This window comes from Ictalurus punctatus, chromosome 27 (assembly GCF_001660625.3).
Source record: "Ictalurus punctatus breed USDA103 chromosome 27, Coco_2.0, whole genome shotgun sequence".
Lineage (NCBI taxonomy): Eukaryota > Metazoa > Chordata > Actinopteri > Siluriformes > Ictaluridae > Ictalurus > Ictalurus punctatus.
The window spans coordinates 209623-236310 of NC_030442.2; the positions used below are offsets into that span (position 1 = coordinate 209623).

The 26688-nt window shown below is 37.7% G+C and overlaps 1 protein-coding gene across 2 annotated transcripts; it reads right to left on the reverse strand.

Moving 5' to 3' along the window:
* Positions 1 to 1479: 1479 nt before the first annotated feature.
* slc22a18 (solute carrier family 22 member 18) lies at positions 1480 to 24688 on the reverse strand. 2 transcript variants are annotated; one of them, XM_017459204.3, is made up of 10 exons: positions 24128 to 24688; positions 20186 to 20283; positions 19948 to 20093; positions 19706 to 19838; positions 10833 to 10942; positions 9362 to 9460; positions 4823 to 4923; positions 4596 to 4697; positions 2022 to 2142; positions 1480 to 1909 (listed from the first exon to the last, which is right to left on the reverse strand). In XM_017459204.3, the coding sequence occupies exons 1-10, from the start codon at positions 24230 to 24232 to the stop codon at positions 1722 to 1724; spliced, it is 1203 nt and encodes a 400-aa protein (XP_017314693.1). In that variant the 5' UTR covers positions 24233 to 24688; the 3' UTR covers positions 1480 to 1721. The 2 variants fall into 2 exon arrangements, with proteins under 2 accessions (XP_017314693.1, XP_017314694.1); XM_017459205.3 differs by having other exon boundaries at positions 20186 to 20287; positions 24128 to 24687.
* Between the last annotated feature and the right edge of the window lie 2000 nt (positions 24689 to 26688).

Here is a 26688-nt window from a genome sequence, read left to right on the forward strand (position 1 = left end):
CATCACACCACTCCTCACCCCCCAATGATAGGGGAGGTTTGGAGGAGACTAATGAGACTCATATTGGAGGAGACCAGGTATAATGATTATCTATTCTATATAAAATCTATCTATATATAACCTATTCTATAAAATGTTTTGATAGATAGATTTTTTGCTTTTGTCTTTTTGTACTTTTTAAAATTACTTTTCATAACTTTTCATTATGATTTTTTAAATAACTTGTATGACTTTTATAAAACTATATAACGGACAGGTATGGAACATGAATTATTAAAAATGTTTCTGAACACTATAACTACTTTGAACAAGAGAATTAGGTTGTAATAATGTGTACTGATGTAAAAGATGTTGCATTCCATTCGTCTTGCATTTTTAAATCATTTGCATACGCATTATGTAAATTGGGAAGAAGGGCGTGTCTTGTTATCCATAACGTTGTTAAATCTTCAGCTCTCAGCCTCTCACTGAACAGAGCAGACACAGAGAGAGGTGAGTGCGCAACGGGAAAGCAAGACCTCACGCTTGCAAGACAGAACTGGTGATATTTGTAAAGTTGCTATGTTTCGTCCGAAACGTCGCTAAGTTGGCAACACTGGTCTGCACAGACAGTTAGATAAAATGCAGGCTAACGCAGCGTTTATCATTTACGCACATTCTATATGAAAAGCAATAAAATACGCAGAGTGCACAAATTATGCCCTGTCTGTGTTTTTTTTTTCTTGAAAACATCTGGGTTACCCTGTTCCCTGAGAAGGGAACGAGACGTTGTGTGAGCTCAACGCTGTGGTAAGCACCCTCACGTGTGACCGGTATCTGAAGCTTGTGTAACATCATGCCTATTTATAGGCCTGCCGTGATCAGTACCCAAATTATGCCCTGAAAAAATATGCCTTAAAAATTTAAGTATGTGCCCTGTCTCTCACATCACAACAACCAAGGCTTCACTCACAACCTCTTTCATTTCACTCTTCATCTTTTCAGGCAAAGAATCACATGTAAAGACACTAGTAATAGTAAAATTTTGATTCTGGTAAAATCCATTTTTAAACCAGTTTGACTGCCTGTAAAAAAGTTTGTTGGTGTCTGGTGGGGCAGTGTGAACATAACAGTTGTGTTTCCCAATATGCTAAATCCAACAGCCAACTTTAAACGTTGGTGATTGTTGCCATCGGTCAGGGCAGTGTGAACTAGGATTTAGAAGCAATGAATTTAGGTGAAACAACATTTTCTACAATGTAGCAAATGTTTCCTTTGTCAATATATATCCTTTAAAATATATTATTAACAGTCCCTGCACTAATTATAGTAATAATCATATAGACAATACCAACAGTCATTATATGCTTATAACATCCAGTTCAGCAACCTATGCCTAATCACTAACAAGGAAAATGTATTTATAAATAGAAATATCATATTAAACAATTATTCCCCTAATGGTCAGTAAAAAATATCACAATCCATAGCAGTACCAGATTTGTTTAATTTATTTTGTTTTATTTATTTATGCTTATCATTTACAAAAATGTATTCTTTCCATTGTCACATAATTTTCATAAAGAATATAATAAAACTTTAAATTGGAGCTAAAAACGATGTCCTAACAAACTGTAATTACATGGTAGACAAACCAACAGTTTTAACATCAGCAGTAATAAACATCAGATACATTTGAAGTGCAAAGGAAATTTGCACACGTACTTAACTACAGCCAGGGTTCATCTGTAGTGGGCTGTGTTCCTCCTTGTGCTTGACATGAACAGCAGGGTAAAGGTTGTAGCACTGACAGCAAACTGAATGTATCCAAATGATGCCACACCAAATGTCTCATAAAGGAAACCTCCAATAGTTGGCCCAATTGTGCGCACCAGAGACAGCACAGATGCACACAAACCTAGCATGGTCCCTATAAATATAGAATATATCATTAAAATCAGCTGTGGTTTAAAGTCTTGGCTTGTGCAAATGACTATTAATAAGTATATAACATTTCTGCATGTTTGGTGCGTGTCTGTTACCTGAGTCAGAAGCTGGGACACTCTTTGTTAGCATACTGTCTGTGATGACATTGAAGATGCTGAGTGACAGCATCATTGGAATAACAACAAAGCAGAACTGTAACATATTAGTGGTTAGGGCCTGAAAAAGTAAACAAAAATAAGACAATAAGGCACAATAATAATAATAATAACAACACATAAAAAAAAATAGATATAAATCAGGGTTAGCTAGTGGGATCAGGTCGTTGTTTAGTCTAAATTGTTTTAAGCCTTTACTCTGATCTGGGACTTTTTTCTGCAACATCAGAATTAAAGGCTATTATATTCTTGTTTTACAGTATTTGTGAGTGGCTTGTTACTAAGGCAGTACCGTATTGATTTTTGAGTCAATTTGAGTTTCTAATTAAGTCAAACATTAAGAGTTTACTCAGAAAGCATAAGTGCATCTCCACTTCATGTTTTTTAGTAAATATTTACAGTGTTCTCCATTAATAATGGCACCCTTGGTAAATATGAGCAAAGAAGGCTTTGAAAATTTGTCTTTATTGTTTAACCTTTTGATCTTTTGTTAAAAAAAATTCACAAAAATACTCTGCTCTCATGGATATCAAACAATTGCAAACAAAACGCAGGTTTATCAAAAAATATCTTTGTTAAATATAGGTGTGCAACAATTATTGGCACCCTTTTAGTCAATACTTTGTGCTAGCTCCCTTTGCCAAGATAACAGCTCTGAGTCTTCTCCTATAATGCCTGATGAGGTTGGAGAATACATGGCGAGGGATCTGAGACCGTTCCTCCATACAGAATCTCTCCAGATCCTTCAAATATCGAGGTCCATGCTGGTGGACTCTCCTCTTCAGTTCACCCCACAGGTTTTCTATGGGGTTTAAGTCAGGGGACTGGGATAGCCATGGCAGGACATTGATTTTGTGTAGACCATTTTTGTGTTGATTTTGAACTGTACATGTTTCTTATTCATTTAGATAGACATCAAAATGGTAGGCCTTTGGGTGTCAGAAATATGTCCCACATTGTCCCAGACAAACTTACTACTTGTCCCACATTTGGTCACCCTACTGTAAATCTATGTCCAGATTTCTGCTTTATGACAAGTTTACAAGCACAAATAAAACTGAACTGAATTTAAGTCTCAAAATTGAAGTCACAAAAATTTGATAAGATATATGGTCAAAAGTGTGTGTGCTACACCTGACCATCACACTCACCTGTCCATTCCAAAACTGTGGGCATTAACTTGGAGCTGGTCCCCCTCACTTGCTGCTATAACAGTTTTTCACATTCAGCCACAACAGCATTAGTGAGGTCGGGCATTGAGCACAAGTGAGAAGGCCTGGTGCACAATTGATGTTCCAGTTCATCCCAAAGGTGTTCAGTGAGGTTGAGTTCAGGCCACTGGAGTTCTTCCACTTTATCTTTGGCAAGCCATGTCTTTATGTACCTTGCTTTGTGCACAGGGGCACTGTCAAGATGAAACAATTTGGGCGTTTAGTTCTAGTGAGGGGCAATCTTATTGATTCTACAGGGTGTCCCCAAAGTCTCCATACATAGGGGAAATCAACACTTTTTAGCAAAATGTCTTCCAAAATTTTTCATACTTAATTTATTTGCAGCATTTAAGGATGCCTTTTACAAAAGAAGAACGTACTGAAATGGACATCCATAAACATCCACTGACTAAAGCACAACCGGGCTCACATATGGGTGTAATGGTCAGGTGTCCACATACTTTGGGATATATAGTGTATTTACAAAAAAAAGAAAGAAAAAAATGTAGACGTCATTGTATTGTGATATTATACAGGGAAAATCCTTACTCTTGTTTAATGGAAGAACCGATATTCACCAGCAGCATACTTAAGGTCAGAAAAAAACATTTTTATTTATTTACTGTCTGTATGTTGGCAGTCCTAAATTTTTACTTTTCTGTTCATATTTATCAAGGCAGAAATTTCACAAAAGTCTGCGTTGAGTTGACTGTCACCTGTCAGTCAACATACAACTCAACTGAAAACTGAGTCCCTAACCTGAGTTAGGTACTCAGGTTGATCCATCTCTGATGAATGTTTCCTTTGTGGCTTTCAATAGAAAACAGATTGTTCACTTGCTGAATGGTGATTCAAGGGCTTTTGTGAAGAAATGATGGGATCTTAAATGTTGCTAAATCAATCATCGAAAGCCACTGCCAAGAAGTTACGATATCATAAGTTGACCTTTCAACTACATAACCACCCAATCAACATACTCAACAATGGTTGCTGAAACACAAAATCAATGTTTTGCAATAGCCATTTCCAGTCTCCATCTAAGAACCTAAGAATAAAAAGTTCTGCAAATAAATGTTCTGCAAGTTGTGGTCCACGATCCATCTACAAGTGTTCTCAACCCTGTTATACATTATTGGAAGATGCTTCCAGTACTGTTATTACCCTATATAATTAAGCTCAAAATATCATGTTATTCATTTTATATATTCATTTTGACTCATTTACAAGAAGGTTGACAATAATTTGGAGTCAACCATATAATCTGTCTGCACTAGTCCATAACCCTGGGAGATGTAGTGTGTACCTGTGCAAGCCCCACCAAGCTGTTCAGGCCTATTGAAAACAGTAGTAATGCATTCTCTGAATATCTTGTGGTGAGACGGCCAATAACAGCACCCTGAATAACCTACAACACAAAGTAGCGTGCAAATGTACATGCATACAAACATTATATTTAAGGTGCTGAAGAGTCAAAATAATTAACTTAGCAACATTAGCATAAAGTGTGAATAAATGGATGTGTGTATGTACCATTTGCAACACACCAAGGTATGCCATCAGGTACCCATTTTGCTCTGCCTGCAGCTGGAAAAAGTTCATGACAATGATGGAGAACATAACCTGAAAAACACCTGAAAAATAACGACCAAATTGTTATATTTTGATAATACACTCACTGAGCACTTTATTAGGAACATCTGTATACCTACCCATGCAATTATCTAAATCAGCCAACCATTTGGCAGCAGTGCAATGCATAAAACATGCAGCTTCGGGACAGCAGCTTCGAGTAATGTTCACAGCAACCATTAGAATGGGGGAAAACATGATTTTGACCATGGCATGATTGTTGTTGCCAGACAGGCTGGTTTGAGTAATTCTATAACTGCTAATATCCTGAAATTTTCACACACAAACAGTCTGTAAAGTTTACTCTAGAATGGTGCAACAAAGAAAAAAACATCCAGTGAGTGGCAGTTCTGCTGGGAAATGCTTTGCTGATTAGAGAGGTCAGTGGTGAATAGTCAGACAGGTTCAAGCTGACAGAAAGGCTACAGTAACTCATAACCACTCTGTACAATTGTGGTGAGCAGAAAAGCATCTCAGAATGCACAACACATCGAACCTTGAGGCAGATGAGCTACAACAGCAGAAGACCACATCTGGATCCACTTCTGTCAGCCAAGAACAGAAAGCTGAGGCTGCAGTGGGCACAGGCTCACCAAAACTGGACAAAAACATGGCCTGGTGTGATGAATCCTTTCCCAGTATTAATATAGTGTTCCAAATAAAGTGCTCAGAGTGTATATGATGTAAACTATTTTGTAACACACTTAAGAATTTATGGTTGTCTAATATTTAAAAAAATAAATATTCTAGTTAATCACATGATTTGCTACAAACACAGAAATTAGTTTAAAAATAACTGGCCTGATTTTTTTTTTTTTTAGAGAGAAATTTGCTTGATTTAGTACAAGATTGAGTGATGCATGATGGGACTAATGTGCTGTATTTGAGCACAAACTCACTATTGAATTCTAGGTTAATTACACTTTAGCCATAGATAAAATAAAATTTATATTTGATGCATCCTTTTTAAACATCTGCACTACTTTGTAATTTTAAGTATAATAGCTTATAACACTTCATGTATCTGTTGCTCTTTGCAGTCAGACTTCTTACTACACTGAAAAGGAAAAACGGAATGTGTGGTCAGTCAGATTTAAGTGAACATATTATATATAGTTAATATAAAATATTAAGTTTCTTATTAAAACATGATTTAACTGCTTATACTAAATTGAATTTAAATAGGTTTTTAATTACTAGATTGAATTATGTAGTGTGAATGTGATCAGTTCATGTAGTATTGATTCAATATGTTAAAAATACGTTGGCACTGATGGGAAGAAATAACTATAGCATTAAATGAACCTGATTAACATGAGCGATAGAATAGTGCAGCAGGAAATGTAGCTCTCACAACGCTAATGACCTGGGTTTGATCCTGAATGCAAGTAAGAGTGCAGGGTTTGATTTTATTCAGGGCTTTGAAAATACAGTGAACATTTTGTCTGTTTCAGTGCATTATATTACTTTGAGACAGTGTAAATAAAGAAACTGCAAAAAGATCCACTTTAAAGTTTAAAAAGTTTGCTTTTAGAATTTTATATATTTCTATATAAATATGACCTAAAAAAACACCATATTTTCACACAAATCATAAAAGTAGATAAAGAAAACCAAATGAACAAATGAGACAAAAACATTAAACTTGGGCATTTATTTATTGTGAATAACGATCCAATATTACATATCTGTGAGTAGCAAAAGTATGTGAACCTTTGCTTTCAGCATGTGGTGTGACCCCCTGGTGCAGCAATAACTGCAACTAAATGTTTCTGGTAACTGTTGATCAAGTTCAAGTTGTAGCACTGCCAACTATTGTGTCTGTTTTTATTACCTGTGTGTGTAATTATCTTAATTAATTAATATATTGATGGCACTTGTTCGTTATTAGTTCTGTCTTGTTGCCATTTCCGTATTGTGTTTGGCTCTGTGCTCGTGGAGATAGGTATAAACGGAGGTCGGAGACAGCATGAAATGGGAGGGTCAGCTCCAAACAGGTGGGACTTCAGTTCCAAGTGGGCTGTACAAACCTCCAGAGGACTTTGATTGGTTACTGTAGTGTCTGTCATGTAAACTAAGCTGTCTGGGTTTTTTTTTTTCCAGAGGCAATATGGCAGCTTGCTGGAGTTAAACGGGTAAACTTGCAGTTTTTAAATTTTAAATATTGGCACATTGAATTCCCAGATTATGCAGAATCAACAAAAGGATGTGTATTTTATTTGTTAACTGACATTTTTATATGTTTTATAATGTGCTTGCTGTGAGTCCACCAGGTTACACTGGTAAGAGAAGATGAGGCGAGCTCCAGGGCATTTACGCGGAAGTTTATCATGCATGCAATCCAACTGTGTTAATGAGTAATGTCATTGTATATGCAGTGCACACCTCTGCGCGATTGGGCATTTCTGCATACTTGCCATCACTTCTGGATTTTCACCTAAATTCCACCCATTTGTGAAATCCCACCTACTTGTGGCGTAAGTATCTCCCACTTGGAGGTCTCCAGGCTGCAGCGATACATACTTGGAGGAACGGGTGAGGACGATCCATAAGACTTTGATCTTAAATTATATATTTCTTTTTGCACTACAAGAGAGACTGTGAGTGTAGGTTATTTGTATATAATTATAGGTTTGTTTTTTGTATAATAAACAACAATCTTGGTAAAAGTTATTGGTGGTTTTTTGTACGTTTTTTCATATACGTTGTTAGAGCCCGGATCGTATTTGTAACCAGTGCCTCTACGAGGCGAGTTGTTACAAAGTATATTAAAAAGCACATTTAAAAACAACAAATGTTGTAACCAAATTCAGTCCCGCAGATCAGCTTGGAGGAATTTAGCCCGTTTCTCAGTACAGAACAGCTTTAACTCTGGGATGTTAGTGGGTTTCCTCACGTGAACTGCTTGCTTCAGGTTCTTCCACAACATTTCTATTGGATTAAGGTCAGAACATTGACGTGGCCATTCCAAAACATTACCGTTATTCTTCTTTAACTGTTCTTTGATATAACCACTTGTGTGCTTAGGATCCGTTGTCTTCCTGCATGGCCCACTTTCTCTTGTGATTCAGTTCACAGACAGATGTCCCGATATTTTCCTTTAGAATTCGCTGGTATAATTCAGAATTCATTATTCCATCAATGATGGCAAACTGTCCTGGCCTAGATGAACCAAACCAGGCCAAACCATAATACTACCACCACCATGTTTCACAGATGGGATAAGGTTCTTATGTTGGAATGGTGTTTTCCTTTCTCCAAACATAACGATTCTCATTTAAACCAAAAAGTTCTATTTTGGTCTCATTGGTCCACAAAACATTTTTTCCATTATACTTCTGGCCTGTCCATGTGATCTGTAGTGGGACAACAATGTTCTTTTTGGAGAGCAGTGGCTTTCTCCTTGCATCCCTGCCATGCACACCATTGTTGTTCAATGTTCTCCTGATGTTCTCAACAAAATTAACATATTAACAAATTAGCCAATGTGAGAGAGGTCTTTAGTTGCTTAGAAGTTACCCAGAGTTCCTTTGTAACCTTGCAGTCTTTTACATGACTGCTCTTGGACTGATCTTTGTTGGTCGACCAATTCTGGGGAGGGGAACAATGGTCTTGAATTTCCACATACACAATCTGTCTGACTGTGGATTGGTAGAGTCCAAGCTCTTTAGAGATGTTTTTTTTTTTAAACAATTTCCAGCCTGATGAGTATGAACAACTCTGAGTTGTTTCACAGTTTTCATTTCTCGGAGGTCCTCAGAAATCTCATTTGTTCATGCCATGATTCACTTCACACAAAACGTGTTGTGAAAATCAGACTTTGATAGATCTCTTCTTTAAATAAAACAGGGTGCTCATTCACACCTGATTGACATCCCATTTATTGAAAACACCTGACTTTAATTTCACCTTTCAAGTTAACTGCTAATCCTAGAGATTTACACACATTTGCAACTCACAGATATGTCATATTGGATCATTTTCCCAATAAATAAATGACCAAGTACAACATATTTGTCTCTTTTGTTTAATTGGGTTCTTTTTGTTTACTTTCAGGACTTGTGTGAAAATCAGATAATGTTTTAGGTCATATTTATGTCAAAATATAGAAAATTCTAAAGGGTCACACTTTCAAGCACATTCTAGCACCACTGTATGTAAAATCTTACTTTATAACTTCATGAATGTTAATGATTAAGTTATAGTCAGGTACAATGAATACCATGACATTGAAATGCCTCAGTTTAGATGTACTAATAAAATATGGGACTTGGAAGTATGTAAATGGTGCACAATTAGAGGGCTTCCTACCCTAGTACCACACTTTTGGGAGACCTGTGGACAATTGATTAATTTTTTATGAGTTTTATTTTTACTAGTTAAGCAGAATTTAAGAAATACACAGTTAAAGAAATGTAATGCATTAAAAATGTTGCTCACCAGATGGCAGTCCTGAGATGATCTTCACAGTGAAAGTCTGTGCAACACCTGGAAACTTCATCAGCCTGACAATCTCCCCAAAATTAAACACAGAGCCAGCTGTATGTGGTTAGGAACAAAAAACAGGGTATTAACTGGACTGTTAATTATCTGGGGCTAAGCCCAGATTCTACTCCATCAAAAAACTTTTTAAAACATACTTCGAAATAGACTGTTTCCATGCATTTTTTTCTCTTGCATATGAGGACTAATTGCTTAAAAAATTTGAAAAATGGACAAAAAGTTGCATTTATCATAAAACCTGCCTGTGGGATTATCACTGTTTGCAGGACTACCAGACCAATAAAATAAAACTTACATTTTTTTTGGCTATCTAACTCTAGGCTAGTTTGGTGTCGCTAGCCAGGTGGAGGCACAAATATCTTTTTTTTTTTAACTTGCTATAGTGTCATGCAAAGTATGTTAGCTGTCCTTATGCTCTGCTCATAATATGTTTACGGAACTCATAGACATTTACACACCTTGTTTTCCTGGCTCAGCATGAGAGGATGATTTTTTACTGGTAAAAAATCAGCATATACAGTACATTTTCCCCCTCACATTAACTGACTGTGAGCTAGCATTAAGAATTGAGACCTGCAAACCAATAAGAGACAGGTATTTCCAAGTATTTTCCTGTAAAAATACAACAGTGTTTACTGAAGATACAAAATTACAACACTGTTCGTCTTCTTTTACTGACGTTCAGTTACATAGTGACAAACTACCCCAAGTGGAGGTATATCCCCGAATGCCCAGGCCAGGTTACGCCCCTGACTCATACATACATACCCAATTCATATATAAACATACTTCTTGTGTGTGTATAAATGTTTTCCAAAACATAATTCGCATACTGTATGTGTGACATGTGGCATAAGTGCCATAAGACTATTTTCTAGGAACAGCAACACTTACCAATGCCAAAATTCAATCAAAAGAATTTACTTGATCAAAGTAGTGCATTTAAATATTTAATGTTTTCTCACTTGTAATTACATGGTTGCTTTTACATAAATATACGCTGTTTTTAAGCATTTTTACATTCTGCGACACCTGCTGTGTGCAGAAGAATTACTAAGAAAGGCACATGGAAACTGCTCAGTAGCTAAACAGAATTAGTGTTAAGTTCTAGTGTATGGAAAGGGCACTGTATTTGTAGCTCCATATTCCATCAAAGTATAGTAGACCAGATGGCTTAGAGCTTAGGAAATGTAGGCTAAAACATAACATGGTTTGCTCTGGTGATCCATTAAGTCAGCGCAGGCCCACCTATTTGCCTGAGCATGCCCAAATATGGTCATATGTGTTAAAGCCATATGAAAACACCACATATTGCTTCTATATTCAATACACTGTGCATGGATATACTTGTGTTAAGCAACACCAGCAAACTAAAAGTCACTGTAATATTAAATAATTTGTATATTACTGTTGTTGTTCTTTATGTTGTGTCTTTTTGTGTGTTTAGGAATGAATTTCAGCACCAGCAGTAGATTGATAACACTTCCTCCAGAAGCCACATATGCTGCAAACTTCTCCCTGCAAAACACACACGCAAACATTACTGTCCATAATTCCAAAGGAGAGGCCTTCATCATCTCACCCAGTAGGACACACAGTAGCACACAAACTACTTAAATATACACACCCAGACTGGTATGAATACATTCTCTCAGATTAAAATTTTTGTCTTATTAACCTCATAAAATATAAGAATATATCTGAAGAACAGGCTGAAGAATGTGAACAATACATGATTACATTATCAGGAGAGCTGAATCCTGGGCTGTTTTTTTTTTTTTTTTAAAGATCATGTGTACAAGCCAGAAGGCTATTGGAAAAATGTTTAGTGGATGGATGAGACCAAAATAGAACTCTTGGTTTAAATGAGAAGTGTTATGTTTGGAGAGAGGAAAACACTGCATTCTAGAATAAGAACCTTATGCCCTCCTCTGTGCCTTACATGAAAAATTGCACCTACTGTGCTCTTTGTACTTACATCCATCGCTACGGCCAGTGGCATAAGTCTGAGCAGCTGCTGGTCTGCCTCCTCAAAAGCTTTATCTAAAAGGGGTATCCTTACAGGATGCATGTGCTGCAGCAGAGTGGTCTACGCCACACACATTCATTCAGTAATACAGTTCGGTCGAGCATCTTGCAGTGACCCTCAGACATGGACCATTTTTGGACAGACCATATCCTCAGTATGACCGAGTGGGTATACTCGTTCGCACAGCGTTAAGCTGTTGCGTTCCCTTTGTCACATGACCACAGCAAGCCAATAAATTGGCGACACTTTACACAGACTTCAGATACCGGTCACGCACAGAGGCATTGCCAGAGTGTTAAGCTCATGCAGCGTCTTGTTCCCTTCTCAGGGAACAGGGTTACATGCGTAACCCAGACGGTTTGCAGTTCTTTGCAAGTAGTACATATTTTCATGCGGTGATGTTATTCCTGTCCTATTATATTGTCACAAATTAATATTTATTTTATTATTGTGTAATTAAAATCATTTACATTCATATTAAATTAAATTATAATAAATATATTGGAGTTATGTTTTCAATCTCATTGTGAGCCTATAAAAGTAAACTTAAGCATTACACAAGCAGTAATTTTCCAGAGCTCTGACAGCTGCAATGATGTTGCTTTTCGTGGTTATTGTAGATTTATATTCCTTATATTTTCGTATAATAATTTTTTGCTCCTCAATCGGAAGTATGCACACCTGCTTTTTTTCCATGTTGAACGCTATCTGTTGTTTGATGCAAACGCATGCTGAGTAAACCTCGATTCAGAGTTAAAACCTGGGTTGACTGAGAAAGTTGATAACCAATGTCATGAAACCTGTTAACCTTAATTAACCCGGATTGGATTTGTTTGGTTTTGTCAACTTAAATCTTACTCTGCAACTCTTTCCGTAACAACACACTAAAACATAGACAATGAATAACTAATGCATAAAGAATTCACAATTTTTTTACGCATTGTAATATTATTTCAGGAGATAAGGTGAAGGGCAGTTTTCACTTTTTTGTTGTTACCTGTTCAAGTTAATATATAAAATGTGTGAAAATTTCGTTTAATTTTTGCATATTCTCATCAATGCCATTAACTAATATTTTATGCCATTTTAGTCAGAATAAAATTTACTAAAATGAATAAATATGATGACTAAATATTGACTAAATTTAAAGGATATTTTTGACAGAAAAGGAAATTGGTGTATTTGTGGCATAAAATGGTATTAAAATGACAATAATATCATTTATCGCAATTATTTCTGGGACAATACATCATCCAACAAAACTAGTTATCGTGACAGGCCTACTATAATCCATTCTCCTTTTCAATGTTCGCTCTGTCAACAATAAACTGGACTTACTCAGACTACAGCTAACTACGCAGTGTAAAGTCAGGGACTGCTGTGTTTTTGTTTTTATGAAAACATGACTCAACAACACCACTCCACATGCAGTCATTCAGCTAGCCAGGCTAATAGCACATTGCGCTGAGAGGATATCAGCACTGTCTGGTAAGACTCGTGGCGGTGGTCTATGTGTTTACACAAATAACAAATGGTGCAGGAATGCTGTTGTGGTTTCAAGCTACTGCTCACTGTTTATAGAGTTTATGACTGTGAAGTTCAAAGAAATGATTGTTGACTTCAGGAGGACCCGAGTAGACCACTCACCACTGCACGTTAGGCCTGAACAATAATTCAATATCAATATATATCGCAATATAATTTTTTTCAATAACGGTGATATGGTTTTTAAACACATTTCCGATATTTCGACATACATTAAAACATTAGTCACTGACTGACGTTCATGGCAAAGGCGTCAGTTCGTTGTATTCAAGCCAAGCAGAACACAATTGGCTACGTGTGTGATGACGTACACCACAGGCATGCAGCCAGTGCTCGGCAATGTTAGGCTAAGCTCCAACGTGACCGCCAGGTCTGCATCACCACAGATAGCGGGACTAATATCATCAAAGCCGCTGAGTTGAACAGATGGACAAGGCTACAATGCTTCGGGCACCGACTGAACTCTGCTATTGGTAAGTTATACACAGTTAATATACAATTGAGTAATGTGTTATGTTATTTTGCTTATGGCATGAGGATATATTACTACAATCATTGCAGTAACAAATAGGCGATATGCTTAACACAAAATAGGCCTAACCTAAACGTAGCTTATCAGCGCTTGTATGTTTTTGATAGCTATTTTTAATATTCTTTATATTTGTTTATAGTATGCTTATATTCACAGAATTTTATGCTTGCTATGTGGTTGTTGCATGCCATGTCATAAGAATTTCATTGAGCATGTTATAATGTGCATTTGATTTGATAAATAAAACACTTGAGTTGAGGTGCTCTGTGTTGTGTAGGCTATGACTATGGTTACCAAACCCAGACACTAGATATTACTTAGTAGGCTTATAATTTTGAGTAGGTCATTTCATTCCCCCAATTTAAGTGACTGAATAGGCTATTCATTTATTCTTTAGTCAAGACATACATATTTGTATGGATTTATACATATAGCAGTTCTATCAATTAAATTCAAAGGTGTTTTACTGGCATAGAAACAGATGTTTACTTTGCCAAATCAGGTGTGAAATAAAAACAACAAAATGTACGTAAGCAGAATTGTGATTTTGATTTAAGAATAATATAAATAAATCAAATTTTGTACTTAAAACACAAATGAGAACAATATATTGCAATATTTTTTTCTCTCCCTGTGTACAGAGAAAGTTCACCAAGACAAGCGAGTGGACAGAACAGTTGGGGTCTGTAAAAAGGTGGTGTCTGCCTTCTCCTACTCCTGGAAGAAGAAACGGGACCTTGCAGCTGCTCAGGAGGAGTATCACTTGCCACAGCACAAGCTCATCAGTGAAACCCCAACAAGATGGGGCTCCCGTCAACAAATGGTTCTGGAGCAGAAAAGGGCCATCACAGAGGTCCTCTCAAAAAGACAAGAAGACCAGGTCGCTGGTTCCTACTTGGCAAGATGTGGATGTTTTAGAGTCTATAGATGCAGCTCTAAGCCCGCTCCTCGAATTCTCGGATGCCTTGTCCAGTGAGTCCTATGTGAGTGTGTCATTCCTAAAACCAGTGATGCATCTCTTCAACACCTCCATCTTGAAGGAAGCAGAGGATGACACAGACCTCACCAGGACCATAAAGACAACAGTGATGGGATACCTCAATGAAAAGTATGATGACCCAGCCACGGATGATCTACTTGACATGGCATGCCTCGTTGACCCAAGATTCAAGATTCAATACACTCAGGAGGAGAAGAGAGAATACATCAAAGAAAGCTGTGTTGGAGGTGCTGAAGGGAGAGAGAGCTGTTGTGGTAAGGGAAGTCCAGAGAAGAAGCCATGGGAGATGCTTCTGCAGCAGTGACACCAACCAAGAAAACAAAGCGGTCTCTGGCTAGCTTTTTTTCAAACAGGTCCACCACTACCAACACAGAAGGCTTGAGTGTACAGCCGGCAGTTGAGAGGGAGCTCAGCAACTACCTTCTGTCTCCAGATGCTGACAATGACTCAAATCCTCTAGATTGGTGGAAAGTCTCTCATAAGAACTTCCCCAGAGTAGGACAACTGGCAAAACATTACTTGTGTATTCAAGCCACAAGCTCCCCCTCTGAGAGGGTTTTTAGTACAGGTGGCAACATTGTCATATGTAAAAGGGCATCTTTGAAGCCAGATAATGTAGACCAGCTTGTATTTCTTGCCAGAAACCTCTAGAGCCTGTCATAGGGTGTCATCAACCCCCAACAATGTCCCTGCCCCAGAAACATGTGTTCTTGTTATTGCTCACACTTTTTCTGTTTTCTTCAGCAACTCTGAGCATTTTTCATTTTGTTTTTTATCCTGGCTGAAGCACTTTTACTTCAATCCATAAGAATAAAATAATCAGCCTATGTTGTAGTTTAAAGTTAAAGATATTAAATATTGACAAAGGTGCGAGTTTTATGTTTATTTGATGGTGATTTCACATTTCTTGTTTGTATGAAGGTTAAATCCAAATAAAAGGTGAACATTAATTTATTTGTGCCATTTTTTTTTCTCTCTAAATTATTATATAGTTTTATAGGAGGAGGTTTCATAGACTTATATCGAAGAAATATATCGTGATATACATTTTGGCCATATCGCCCAGGCCTACTGCACACCAACAAAAAAAACTGAAGAGAGTCAAAAGCTGCAAGTTTCGTGGTGTGCACATGACGAAGGATATCTCCTGGACTCTCAACACCACCTAGCCAAGAGGGCCCAGCAGAGCCTCCACTTCCTACGAAGTCTGAAGATAGCCGAACTCCCCTTTCCATCATCAACACCTTCAACAGAGGGACTTTTATCGAGTGTCCTGACAAGCTGTCTCACTGTGTGGTACAGGAACTGCACAGCCTCTGACCACAAGATCCGGATTGTGAGAATCTCTCTACCCACCATCAACACCTCATATAACAACAGCTGCATCCGCAAAGCCACCAGTATTGCTGACGACCCCTTTCACTCCTCTCATGGACTCTTCATCCTCCTGCCATCTGGCAGAAGGTACAGAAGGATCCGTGCCACCACCAGCAGACTCCGCAACAGTTGCTTAGCTGAGGTAGTCAGATTACTCAACACCCTGCTGCCTCCTAACCCACAGCAGGGCTAGTCAAACACCTAACTCAGTATGACTCAAAAACATTGCACACCTCCACTTTATAAAGCTGCATCAGTCACTTTTTATTATGGAATTTATTTTGCTGCCAATATTGCTGCTTCACTACAAAATAGTTTACAGTCCATGTCCTGTGTATTTATTGCCTTGTGTATTTATTGAACTGCATATATATTGTCCTGTGTATCTAATGTTCTGTCCTGCACTCAACTCATACGGTTGTGTAGTGCATTTTATATAGTCTCGTGTACTGTTCTGTGTTGCATATGAAGAAATGGCATATCGTTTACACGAGGTTACACAATAAAGTGCTTTTAATGAGCTGAAGCAACACCTGTACATGGCTCCCTGCTTCACCTATCCTGACAAGGATAAGGAATTCTATCTGAAGGCTAGCTTCTCACAGTATTGCCTCAGCTCTGCACTTTCTCAGAAGTATGACCAAGACAAGTGAGTGGTGGCATACACAAGCAAGCCATTGAGTAGCATTGAACTAAAAGTCTCTGACTGTGAGAAGGCATTGCTTGCTACCATATGAGCTGTGGAACACTTTTGAGTTGCATTGGAGGGCAGAAAATTATCATTGAAACCTCCCACCAACCTGTCACCTTCCTAAATAGCCAATGACTCGGGGAAGGTCGAGTCACCAACAGTCACATTGTGGCCTTCATTACAAGGGTATGATGTGAAAGTGAAATATACTCAGAACCAGAGTCATTACTATCCAATCCTTGCCTTCAAACCATAATTTCTATGATGATAATATCTGCCATGACCTCCCTGTCTATGTAGATGGATGCACCTTCCACCATGAGGGCCCAGTACAAACTGGAGTAGGCATAATGTGGCAATGTAGATCCATCCAAGACCCACAACAGTATAAGCTCAGTCCAAAGATTAGCCAATATGCAGAAGATGCTGGTGTGCTTACTGTTTTACAACAGGCTGCTGGAGCCAGCATTAAAGAGTCATCTGCTCTGACTCCAACTATGCTTGGCACAGCTTTGTATACATTCTGCTATTGTGGAAGGAGAATCACATGAAGAATGCCAGAGGAAGGGATTTTAAGAATGCAGAGATCTTCTTGGCTTGTGACAAGCTTGTCAGTTGCTATGAGATGAGAATCTATTGAAGGAAGGTCAAAGGTCACTCACAAACACCAGGGCCAGACAAAAATGGCAATGATGAGGTGGGTGATGCCCATAATGACCCATGTGGTGTCATCGAAGTGCAAAAGCCACCTGTAAAACCCTCAGAGACATAGCCTACTGGCCTTTCATGGTCCAAGACATCCATGAATATGTGAAGAGTTGCTTAGTCTGTTCTCAGTTCTAACCATCACAGCTCTTAAACAGATCCCCACTACAGAGAGTGATCACATTTCCATGGTCCAACCTCCAAGTAGACTGGATTGGACCAGTGCCAAAATCCTTGAGAGGAAAAACATACCTCCTGCCGGTAATAAGTGCATTTCAACCATATACAGCTGGTACAGTACACAGTGAAACGATAGCACGTTCTTCTAGGAACATGGTGCTACATAAAACAACACACTAACTACATGAGGCACAGAACTAAATGAGATCTGCAAACATTCTACATAAAGCGCACGTGTGCAGACATGTGCTAACAACACAGGACAGTACAGTACTACTAAAACAGGACAATAGACACAGTAAGTGACAGTGTAGCACCGAACAGAACACAGTGTTAGTGTGGAAGTGTCTGATATAACAGGTAGTGCAAAAGATAAGTGCCAAGGAGTAACAATATAATTTAAAATGGTAAAAATGTGAACATAACATGCTATGACTGAGTATTCAGTTATAGTGGTAGCAGTACTCCAAGTGGAGAATTATTCAGGGATGAAAATATCTTTGGGACAAAAACGTGATTCATTTTAAAATGCATTTTAATTAACATTGTTTTCTTAACAATAAATTTGTAACGCAAGTAACGTAATTTTTTTGACATCAGTAACTGTAATCAAATTACATCAATTTAAAATGTAATGCGTTACATTTCTGCGTTTTCAGAAAACTAATTAGATTACAGTAACGTGTTACACCCAACTCTGCTCCTGACCAGTGCACATGTTTTTGATCATTTTTTGAGATGTGCTGTAATAACAATATGAGGAGTGTTCCTTTTTATTTTTTCCCTACAGCTTTCCATTTTGTTATGTTTTAGCAACATATTTTTTCTTTCCAACAGCATGACCCAATCATAAAGGTCCCATGAACAATTTTTGGGTCACAATCCACCAGTTGACAAACATTGATCCAGATTCCCTACATTCTCCCAGAGACTCTATTGTTCATCAACCAACCATGGTTGAACAGGTCATCTTGGATGTAGACCCTGATGGACTGTGGACACTCTAAATGGGTATTAATTACACACAATTCACAATCATGGGCTGCATAGGTAACCTTTGTGCTGCAGAGGACTAAACCAACACCATACTCCAGAGGAGGATTTAGGTACCTAAGCTGCCACTAACAACTAGTAGGTGCCATGACTTCCTGCATATGAAGGGGGACGGTGACTTCATCTGAGACCCCATGGAATAAAAGTCCCCAAGGGACAGTTTGTCCAACCCACTAATGAATGAACAAGAGACACCCTCTGCAGAACCAACTTGGTGGAAAAGTCTATAATCTTTGTGTGCAGTTGGGCCCTATATGCAGCAGGACTAGATTTCACTCAACCAAAACGCATTCTTCTTTCCTTTCTCATTACTTTATATTCACTTGCAAGTCAATCACAACAACCACCAAAGTGATTGAGAGTAACACAAAGTGACAGGAGCCTTCTGTACATTTAAAATCAAGATCTCAACTTTGATTTTTTTCCTGGGGACAAACAGATTCACAAGAATTCCACTAGGACGCATCATTCATCATCTCGCAAATCCCATCGGAGCATCAAGACATCAATTACTGCTCCTCTTCAGCCGGCCAACACAACTTCCCACGATGCACGCAAGCAAGATTAACTCAAAGTGAGACTGAACATCTCGGCTTAACTATAGGAAATATACGCTCACCATTCATTTTATTAGTAACAACTGCATACCTGCACATTTGTCCAGTTATCTAATCAGCCAATCATGTGGCAGCAGTACAATGCAAAAAAAAAAATCATGCAGCTACAAGTCAAGAGTTTCAGTTAATGTCCACATCAAACATCAGAATGAAGAAAAAGTGTGATCGCTGTGAGTTTAACCGTGGCATGGTTGTTGGTGCCAGATGGGCTGGTTTGAGTATTTCAGAAACTGCTGATCTCCTGGGAATTTCACACACAACAGTCTCTAGAGTTTACACAGAATGGTGCGCAAAACAAAAAACACTGAATGAGTGATGGTTCTATGGGTGGAAATGCCTTGTTGATGAGATAAGTCAGAGGAAAATGGCCAGATTGATTTGAGCTGCCAGGAAGAATATCGTAACTCATATAATCACTCTTTACAACCGTCGTGAGCAGAAAAGCATCTCAGCATGCACAAAACATTGAACCTTGACATGGATGGGCTACATGTGTTCAGGTTTATATGTATACTTATTATAGTTTTGTATATATAATGTACACAAACTTACCCAAAGCGTGTGCTCAGGGTGCCTCCCAATGACGACCCTGTAATCATGCCAATACCAAAACAGAGACCAAGCTTTGCGAGGGCATCTGCTCGCCTGTTCTTCTCAGACAGGTCTGTGACAACCATCTGTGATCCTGGGCAGAAACACACAAAGACACATAACTTTTTCACTGGGTTAGACAGATCCAGAGTGATAAAAGGCAGCAGGTGGTTTATGTATGATGAACTGTATGTAGGTCTGACCTGGCAAGGCATGCATGAACACAGCAGGAAGTTTGTGCAGAAAAAGTAACAATGCACTGTCTGCTGCTGCTAGCAGCAAAAAATAAATGACTGATGCTAAGCAGGACAGGGAGAGAGCAGCACGTGCTCCAAAAATATCTGCAAACCTTAGAAAAAACACACATTAGCAATGTATCAATATTTGACTAATATTTAACCTTAACATTTTTAAACTCAGAGACACACTGATGCACCTCACCTTCCAAACACAGGGCCCCCGAGGAGCTGCATCACTCCTACAGTTGTCTGTAGGTATCCAAACCAGAGTGTGTCAAATCCCAGCCTTCTTGCCAAATACTTCCTTATACAAAAAAAAAAAACGGTTAAGAAAAGAAGCCACAAAAGTTACTAAAAACAATATTAAATGACAATGACAATTACAAAATATAGCTGCAAGCAGCAATTATGGTGGTTCAAGCCATTTAGTGCCCTTAAACGACGTTAAAAGTTATTACTTAATATCATGCAGTCCTATAAGCACCTAAATAAAATAAAAACCAAGAAAATTTTAAGAAATATTGACCTTCATTAAGCTTGTGTAATAGCTGCTGAACATTCACCAATGGCAGCCATGTTTTTCAAGATTCACAATGTCCTCATTTACACTGACTGGACCTTGGACAAGTACAATTCTTGCAATATTTATTTATCAAGACTATTGGACCAGTGGTTCCACATTTAGTGCCAATTTCATGTTTTGTTCTGTTATAGTGCCACCAACTGGTCACACTCAGTAATTTTCTATATCTGTCCTTAGATTGAACCCATGCATGAATCAAAGGTTCAACTTTTTTTGATAATTATTGATCTAAGGCATCCCATGAATAGTGATGCAATATTTTTATTTCAGTTGCTCAAAAAACCTATGACTAGTTCTCAAAACTGGATTTTTAAAAAATAAACTCAAACATTTAACGAACGATTTGATTGACAGCAGTGGTTTAGAGGTGAAGTTGTTCACAATCAGGAGCTCTAACACAAGATACAAAGAACGTGTGTATCTCTGAAAGACCGGATCATTTACACAGCATTTATTGAGGCAGTTTGTTTTCTTTACTATTATAGCGCCACCAAGTGGCAAGACTCTACCATTTTTGTCACGTGAACTCAGATTGAGCCCTTACTTAAGTATACTAAGTTTGGTGAAAATATTTCATTCCATTTAAGAGTATTACAATGTAACTACTGTGGCTAAGTTTTTTTTTTTAATAATTATTTCAGGAATACACTGCAGAGAATATTGTAACACTTGTTTTTGATATTGAGCAAGAAACCTAAGACTAGTTCACAAAAGGTTTTTAACATTATCTGAAATATTTACTGAATGGTTTGACAGACACCAATAGTTCTTGGGACAAATATGTTTAGAACAAGTAGACCTATCATTTGATATATATTATATATTAGTTGTGTTGTTCATAACACTGCATTATATACAACCGTTAACACCTACAAAAATCGTGATATCACCACCTAGTGGGCGATTTTTTGCAACTTTGCACAATCCTCTCTGACCAAGAGTCATATAGGTCCAACAAGTTGCGTTTTGATTGGTCATTGTTAACTTTGTGTAATAGCTGCTGAATTTTGATTGGCAGTTGGCACCCATGTTTTTCAACATATGAGAAGGTCCATATAAGCAATGATGACAGCTGAGACAAAGACATGTATGCAAATTTTGAAGACAATAGGATTAACGGTTTCATAGTTGCAGCCAATTTCATGTTTTTTTGGTGTTATAGAACAACCATGTGTCAAAAAGTGGCCATGCCTACTTCCTGTCTTTTCGCATTTTCTAATCTTTTCGCATTTTTTTGATAGCTTTTTTTATTGACACTCCATAGAATCGTATGGCACTGGTTTGGTCCCAATCGGACGAAAAACCTAGGCCTAGTTCGCAAAAATAGGTTTTACGAAAAATAAAAAATGGCGGAATATTTCTACAGGCAGAAATAGAATCGGGATATGCTGGGGTTTTTTTTCACCTCGTCCCAAGCATTCCATAGATTTAAAATGCGTTAGTCTTTGACAAATGGTTAAAATGTTATGGCCATTTTTAAAAAAACATGCTCACAATAGCGCCACCATCTGACCAATCTGACCGATTTGCGACACTGTAGTACTCTGGGGTACTTCCTTCCTTCAAAGTTTCAGCTGTCTAGGACTTACTGCTCAGTATACAGTGGTGCTTGAAAGTTTGTGAATGCGTTAGAATTTTCTAAATAACTGCATCAATGCAGTTAAAACATCATTGGATTTTCACACAAGTCCTAAAAGTAGACACAGAGAACTCAATTAAATAAATGAGATGAAAATATTATATTTCGTCACTTATTTATTGAAGAAAATGATGCAATATTACATATCCGTGAGTGCTAAAAATATGTGATCGTCTAAGATTAGCAGTTAATTTGAAGGTGAAATTAAAGTCTGGGTTTTCTATCAATGGGATGATGATGATTAGGTGTGAGTGAGTGAGCGTCCTGTTTTATTTAAAGAACAGGGATGTATCAGAGTCTGATCTTCACTACACGTGTTTGTGGAAGTGCATCATGGCACAAACAAATGAGATTTCTGAGGACCTCAGAAAAAGAGTTGTTGATGCTCATCAGGTTGGAAAAGGTCACAAAACCATCTCTAAAGAGTTTGGACTCCACCAATCCACAGTCAGACAGATTGTGTACAAATGGAGGAGTAGAGACCAACAAAGATCCCTCCAAAAGTTAGCATGTTACCCAACGTAATTTTTAAGCAATTAAAGGCCTCTCTCACATTGGCTAATGTTAATGTTCATCAGTCCACCATCAGGAGAACACTGAACAACAATGGTGTGCATGGTAGGGCTGCAAGGAGAAAGTCACTGCTCTCCAGAAAGAACATTGCTGCCCTTCTGCAGTTTGCTAAAGATCACGTGGTCATGCCAGAATGCTGAGGGAGAGTGTTTTCTGGACGGATGAAATAAATAAATACATAAATAAATAAATAAATAAATAATGTTTAATTCTAAAGAGTTCACAAACTTTCAAGCACCATGGTAAGTGTTAAGCATGAATACAATCCGGACATACCACAGCCGCCATGCTGGCATTGTCAACATCAAAAGAGCCAATTTGCCATTTTTGATTCTGACAGCCCTTCCGTGCCAGTTCCGTTGCCTTATGGGATAGCGCAGCATCCACAATGTTCTGGTTCCATACTGCAGAATCTCGGTGGAAGCAGTAGGTCATCCAGGTATTTATCGCCTACTGTTTTATGAATATTGGGAATTTGAACATGCTATGCCTTTGGTGTACTGCTTTTTGCCTAATGTATTAGAATAGTAGGGATATTTGGATGCAGCATATGTCTTTGGACTTGGGGAGTTGGGGAAAACGGAGTACCTTGACGAAACCCCTGCAGCACAGGGAGAACCCCTCATCCATAAGCAAATGCAGCATAATCCACAAATAAATAAGAGGGCGAGTGAGGTGGTGGGTTTGACATTATTGTGAACCGAAATTTGTGAATTACATATTTATTATTGCATCTAATTTTTTTTTTTATTTGTTTATCTTGTTTTTAGGCCTATTTGTGAATAACTTACTGTTTATTTGTAACGACCTTGTGTCAAAGTGCATGATGTCAACAACTGTAGAATCTAGCTACCACCGCAATGTGGCGTCGATGCTAACACGATAAACACATAGCACACAAGCCAATAATACAGCATTTATCCAGTCTTTAGAACCGCAGGGAGTAAATGGTGCAATATTACCTACATACCTGTAGGTCTGTGAGTAAAAAATACTGTGGATCCCACCTGTAGTTAAATGGGCGTGGCTAAGGGTCATAGAACCTGTTGCTAAAAATGTTGTGGTTTAATTAATATTTAAGATTGTGGTTTAATTAATATTGCTAAGTTAATATTTAAAAATAAAATGTATTAAGCAATTAATATTCATATTAATATGATTAATACATATTAAACTACAACTATAACATCGAATTCATATAACACAATTACACTTTCAGAGCTGAGCAAAGCTAAAACACAAATTTACACAGAAATAAGCGAGATTTACTGTGGACAATAACAGCATTTATTTATTTCTCTGCAGATTATTTCATTAGGCTATTAGTGTTCAAATTAATCGAGACCCACCGGTGTTATTGAAAACTGAAGGAACATCCACGTTACGTCCAAAGTAGCGATCAGGTATGTAACATGTAACACTTTCTTCACTTTTGCAGCTGGAGGTGGATCCATGACTATTTCTCGTAAATTAAAAGTATTACTGTTGTCTCGGTCTCCTCCGATTCCGCTTCTTTCACACGTTCTCGGTCCAAAATGAAACCAAGACAAATCAGTCTAATCTGTTAGTCTTTTCTACTTCAGGAACTTGATAGTAACACGCAAAGTAACAAAAGTGATAGATCTCCAGAATGATAGAACTCCGGGAGTACACGACCTGGACCATACACACGGCAGAACACTGAACTTTGCCCGAATCACCACTTAAAACAAAAAACACGTCTGCAGTCGGGAGACAAAACTATAAAACGGGCTTAAATATCGCCAGCAACTTATGTTTAATTGCTATGTTTATTAAAAACGAAAGAAAACAAGAACACAACGTAAAGATTTTGCCTCCATGAATGTCAACGCTGGACTACAGAGAGGAGTCGTTTCCGAAGGAGTCGGTTCTTTTTGGTGAACGTCGCACAGTTCCGGGTTCTTTCTTTCTTTCTTTCTCTCTCTCTTTTTCTTTAAATGGTGAGGCGTGCTTGACTCTCAAATGCAAATAAATCTTCAGAATTAAGCACACTTCTAGTTCCTTGCTAATTTATTAGTTAGTGAAATAAATGTTATATAATGCAATGCAAAGTAATGTTATTTTATTTTATAAAGGTAGAGTAAGATTTAATTAACAAATTCAGCCGTAGTTATGAAAATAAAAAACAATCACTGGTCATAATATAGAAAAAAATGTAAATGAGACGTTTGGAAAATCTTATTTAAGAACTGAGCCGAATGATCCGACTCACTAAAAAGATCCGGATCCCGTCACTGCCGAAGCAGAAATTCACTTCCTAAAAGGAAATGTCCGTGTATAGAATCAAATATGTTTCTGGCAGTTGCAATGATATTTAAATATTGCACACAAGAACAAGGAATTAAGAAAAAATCATTCACTACTTTTTCTCTTTTGAGTTTCTCATTTTATGGTGTTTGACGTAGAAGCGAGGCGTGACCCGAGGGACGGGGGCGTGATGTGTACACCTACGTCATCCACCAAGGTCTCACTCACAACGTTGCAGAAGTGAGAAGCAACCTTCAACCATTATGGAGGGCCAACGTGCTCAGAATAAAATAAAATAAAAATAAATAATAACACAATAACATTAATTTATGGGTTTTATTTTTAAGTGTATTGAAATATAATCCATTTCATAATAAAATTCTGTCTTCCAAAATATAGTTTTTTTGTTTGACAGTTTTTTATTATTCTCATTTGAATTTTTAATATATTTTAGACAAGTTCCAGTCAGGCTTGAGATCTCTACGCAGCACTGAATCAGTGCTGTTAAAGGTTACTAATGATGTTTTAATGTCACTTGACTCTAGCACTTGTGCTGTGTTGGTCTTATTGGATCTTAGCGCTGCCTTTGGCACTATCGACCATAGTGTTCTTTGCTTGGTATCAGGGGTCTGACTTTGCAGTGGTTTGTGTCTTATCAGAAATATTGGACTTTTCACAGTAAACATAGGGAATGTCTCTTCATCAGACCCCTTATTGTGTGGTGTTCCTTGGGGCCCCATATTGGGTCCTCTGTTGTTGTCCCTTTATATGCTTCCCCTGGGTTCTATTAGTCAGAAATATATTTCCTTTCACTGCTATGCTGATGATACCCAATTATATTTGCCAGTTAGCTCAAATGACGTCAGTCCTTTGGGTCCCTTTTTAAATGTCTTGAGGACATTAAAGGTTGGATGGCTAACAATCGTCTGCAGTTAAATGAAAGTAAAAACTGAAGTCATTATTTTTGGCTGCCCTACTGTTTCTTCTGCTCTTGAGCCCCAGTCAGATTCTCTCTCTATGTAAAAAATGTTGAAGTTATTTTTCACTCAAACTTCCACTTTGATAAACAAATCAGTGCTGCTATTAAGGAAAGCTTCTTTCATTTAAGATCTATTGCAAAATTAAAATAGTTTCCCTCTATAAAAGACCTAGAAATCATGATTCATGCTCTTGTTACATCGTCGTTGGACTGCTGTAATTCTTTGTATGTTGGCCTTCCTCAATCTGCCTTATCTCATCTGCAGCTTGTGCGAAATGTATCAGCTTGATTTTTAACGGGGACCAAAAAGAGGAATCATATTTCCCCTATTATAGTATTTCTTCACTGGCTTTCAGGCCATTTATTTATTTATTTATTCACTCATTTATTTATTTATTTATTTTAATGATTCCAATTTTATGTATACAAAGCTCCTTCTGGTTCTGCTCTACAGTACATCATTGACCTTCTTCACCTTTACTCTCCTATTAGAGCATTGAGATCATGTAATCAACTTCTTTTCTATCCCCTGTTGTCATACTAAGACAAAGGATGATCGAGCCTTTTCTGTGGTTGGTCCCAAACTTTGGAACAGTCTCCCATTTCGCATGAAGTCTGCTCTATCTATAAAAAATAGCTAAATCCTCTCATAAATCTTTTTTT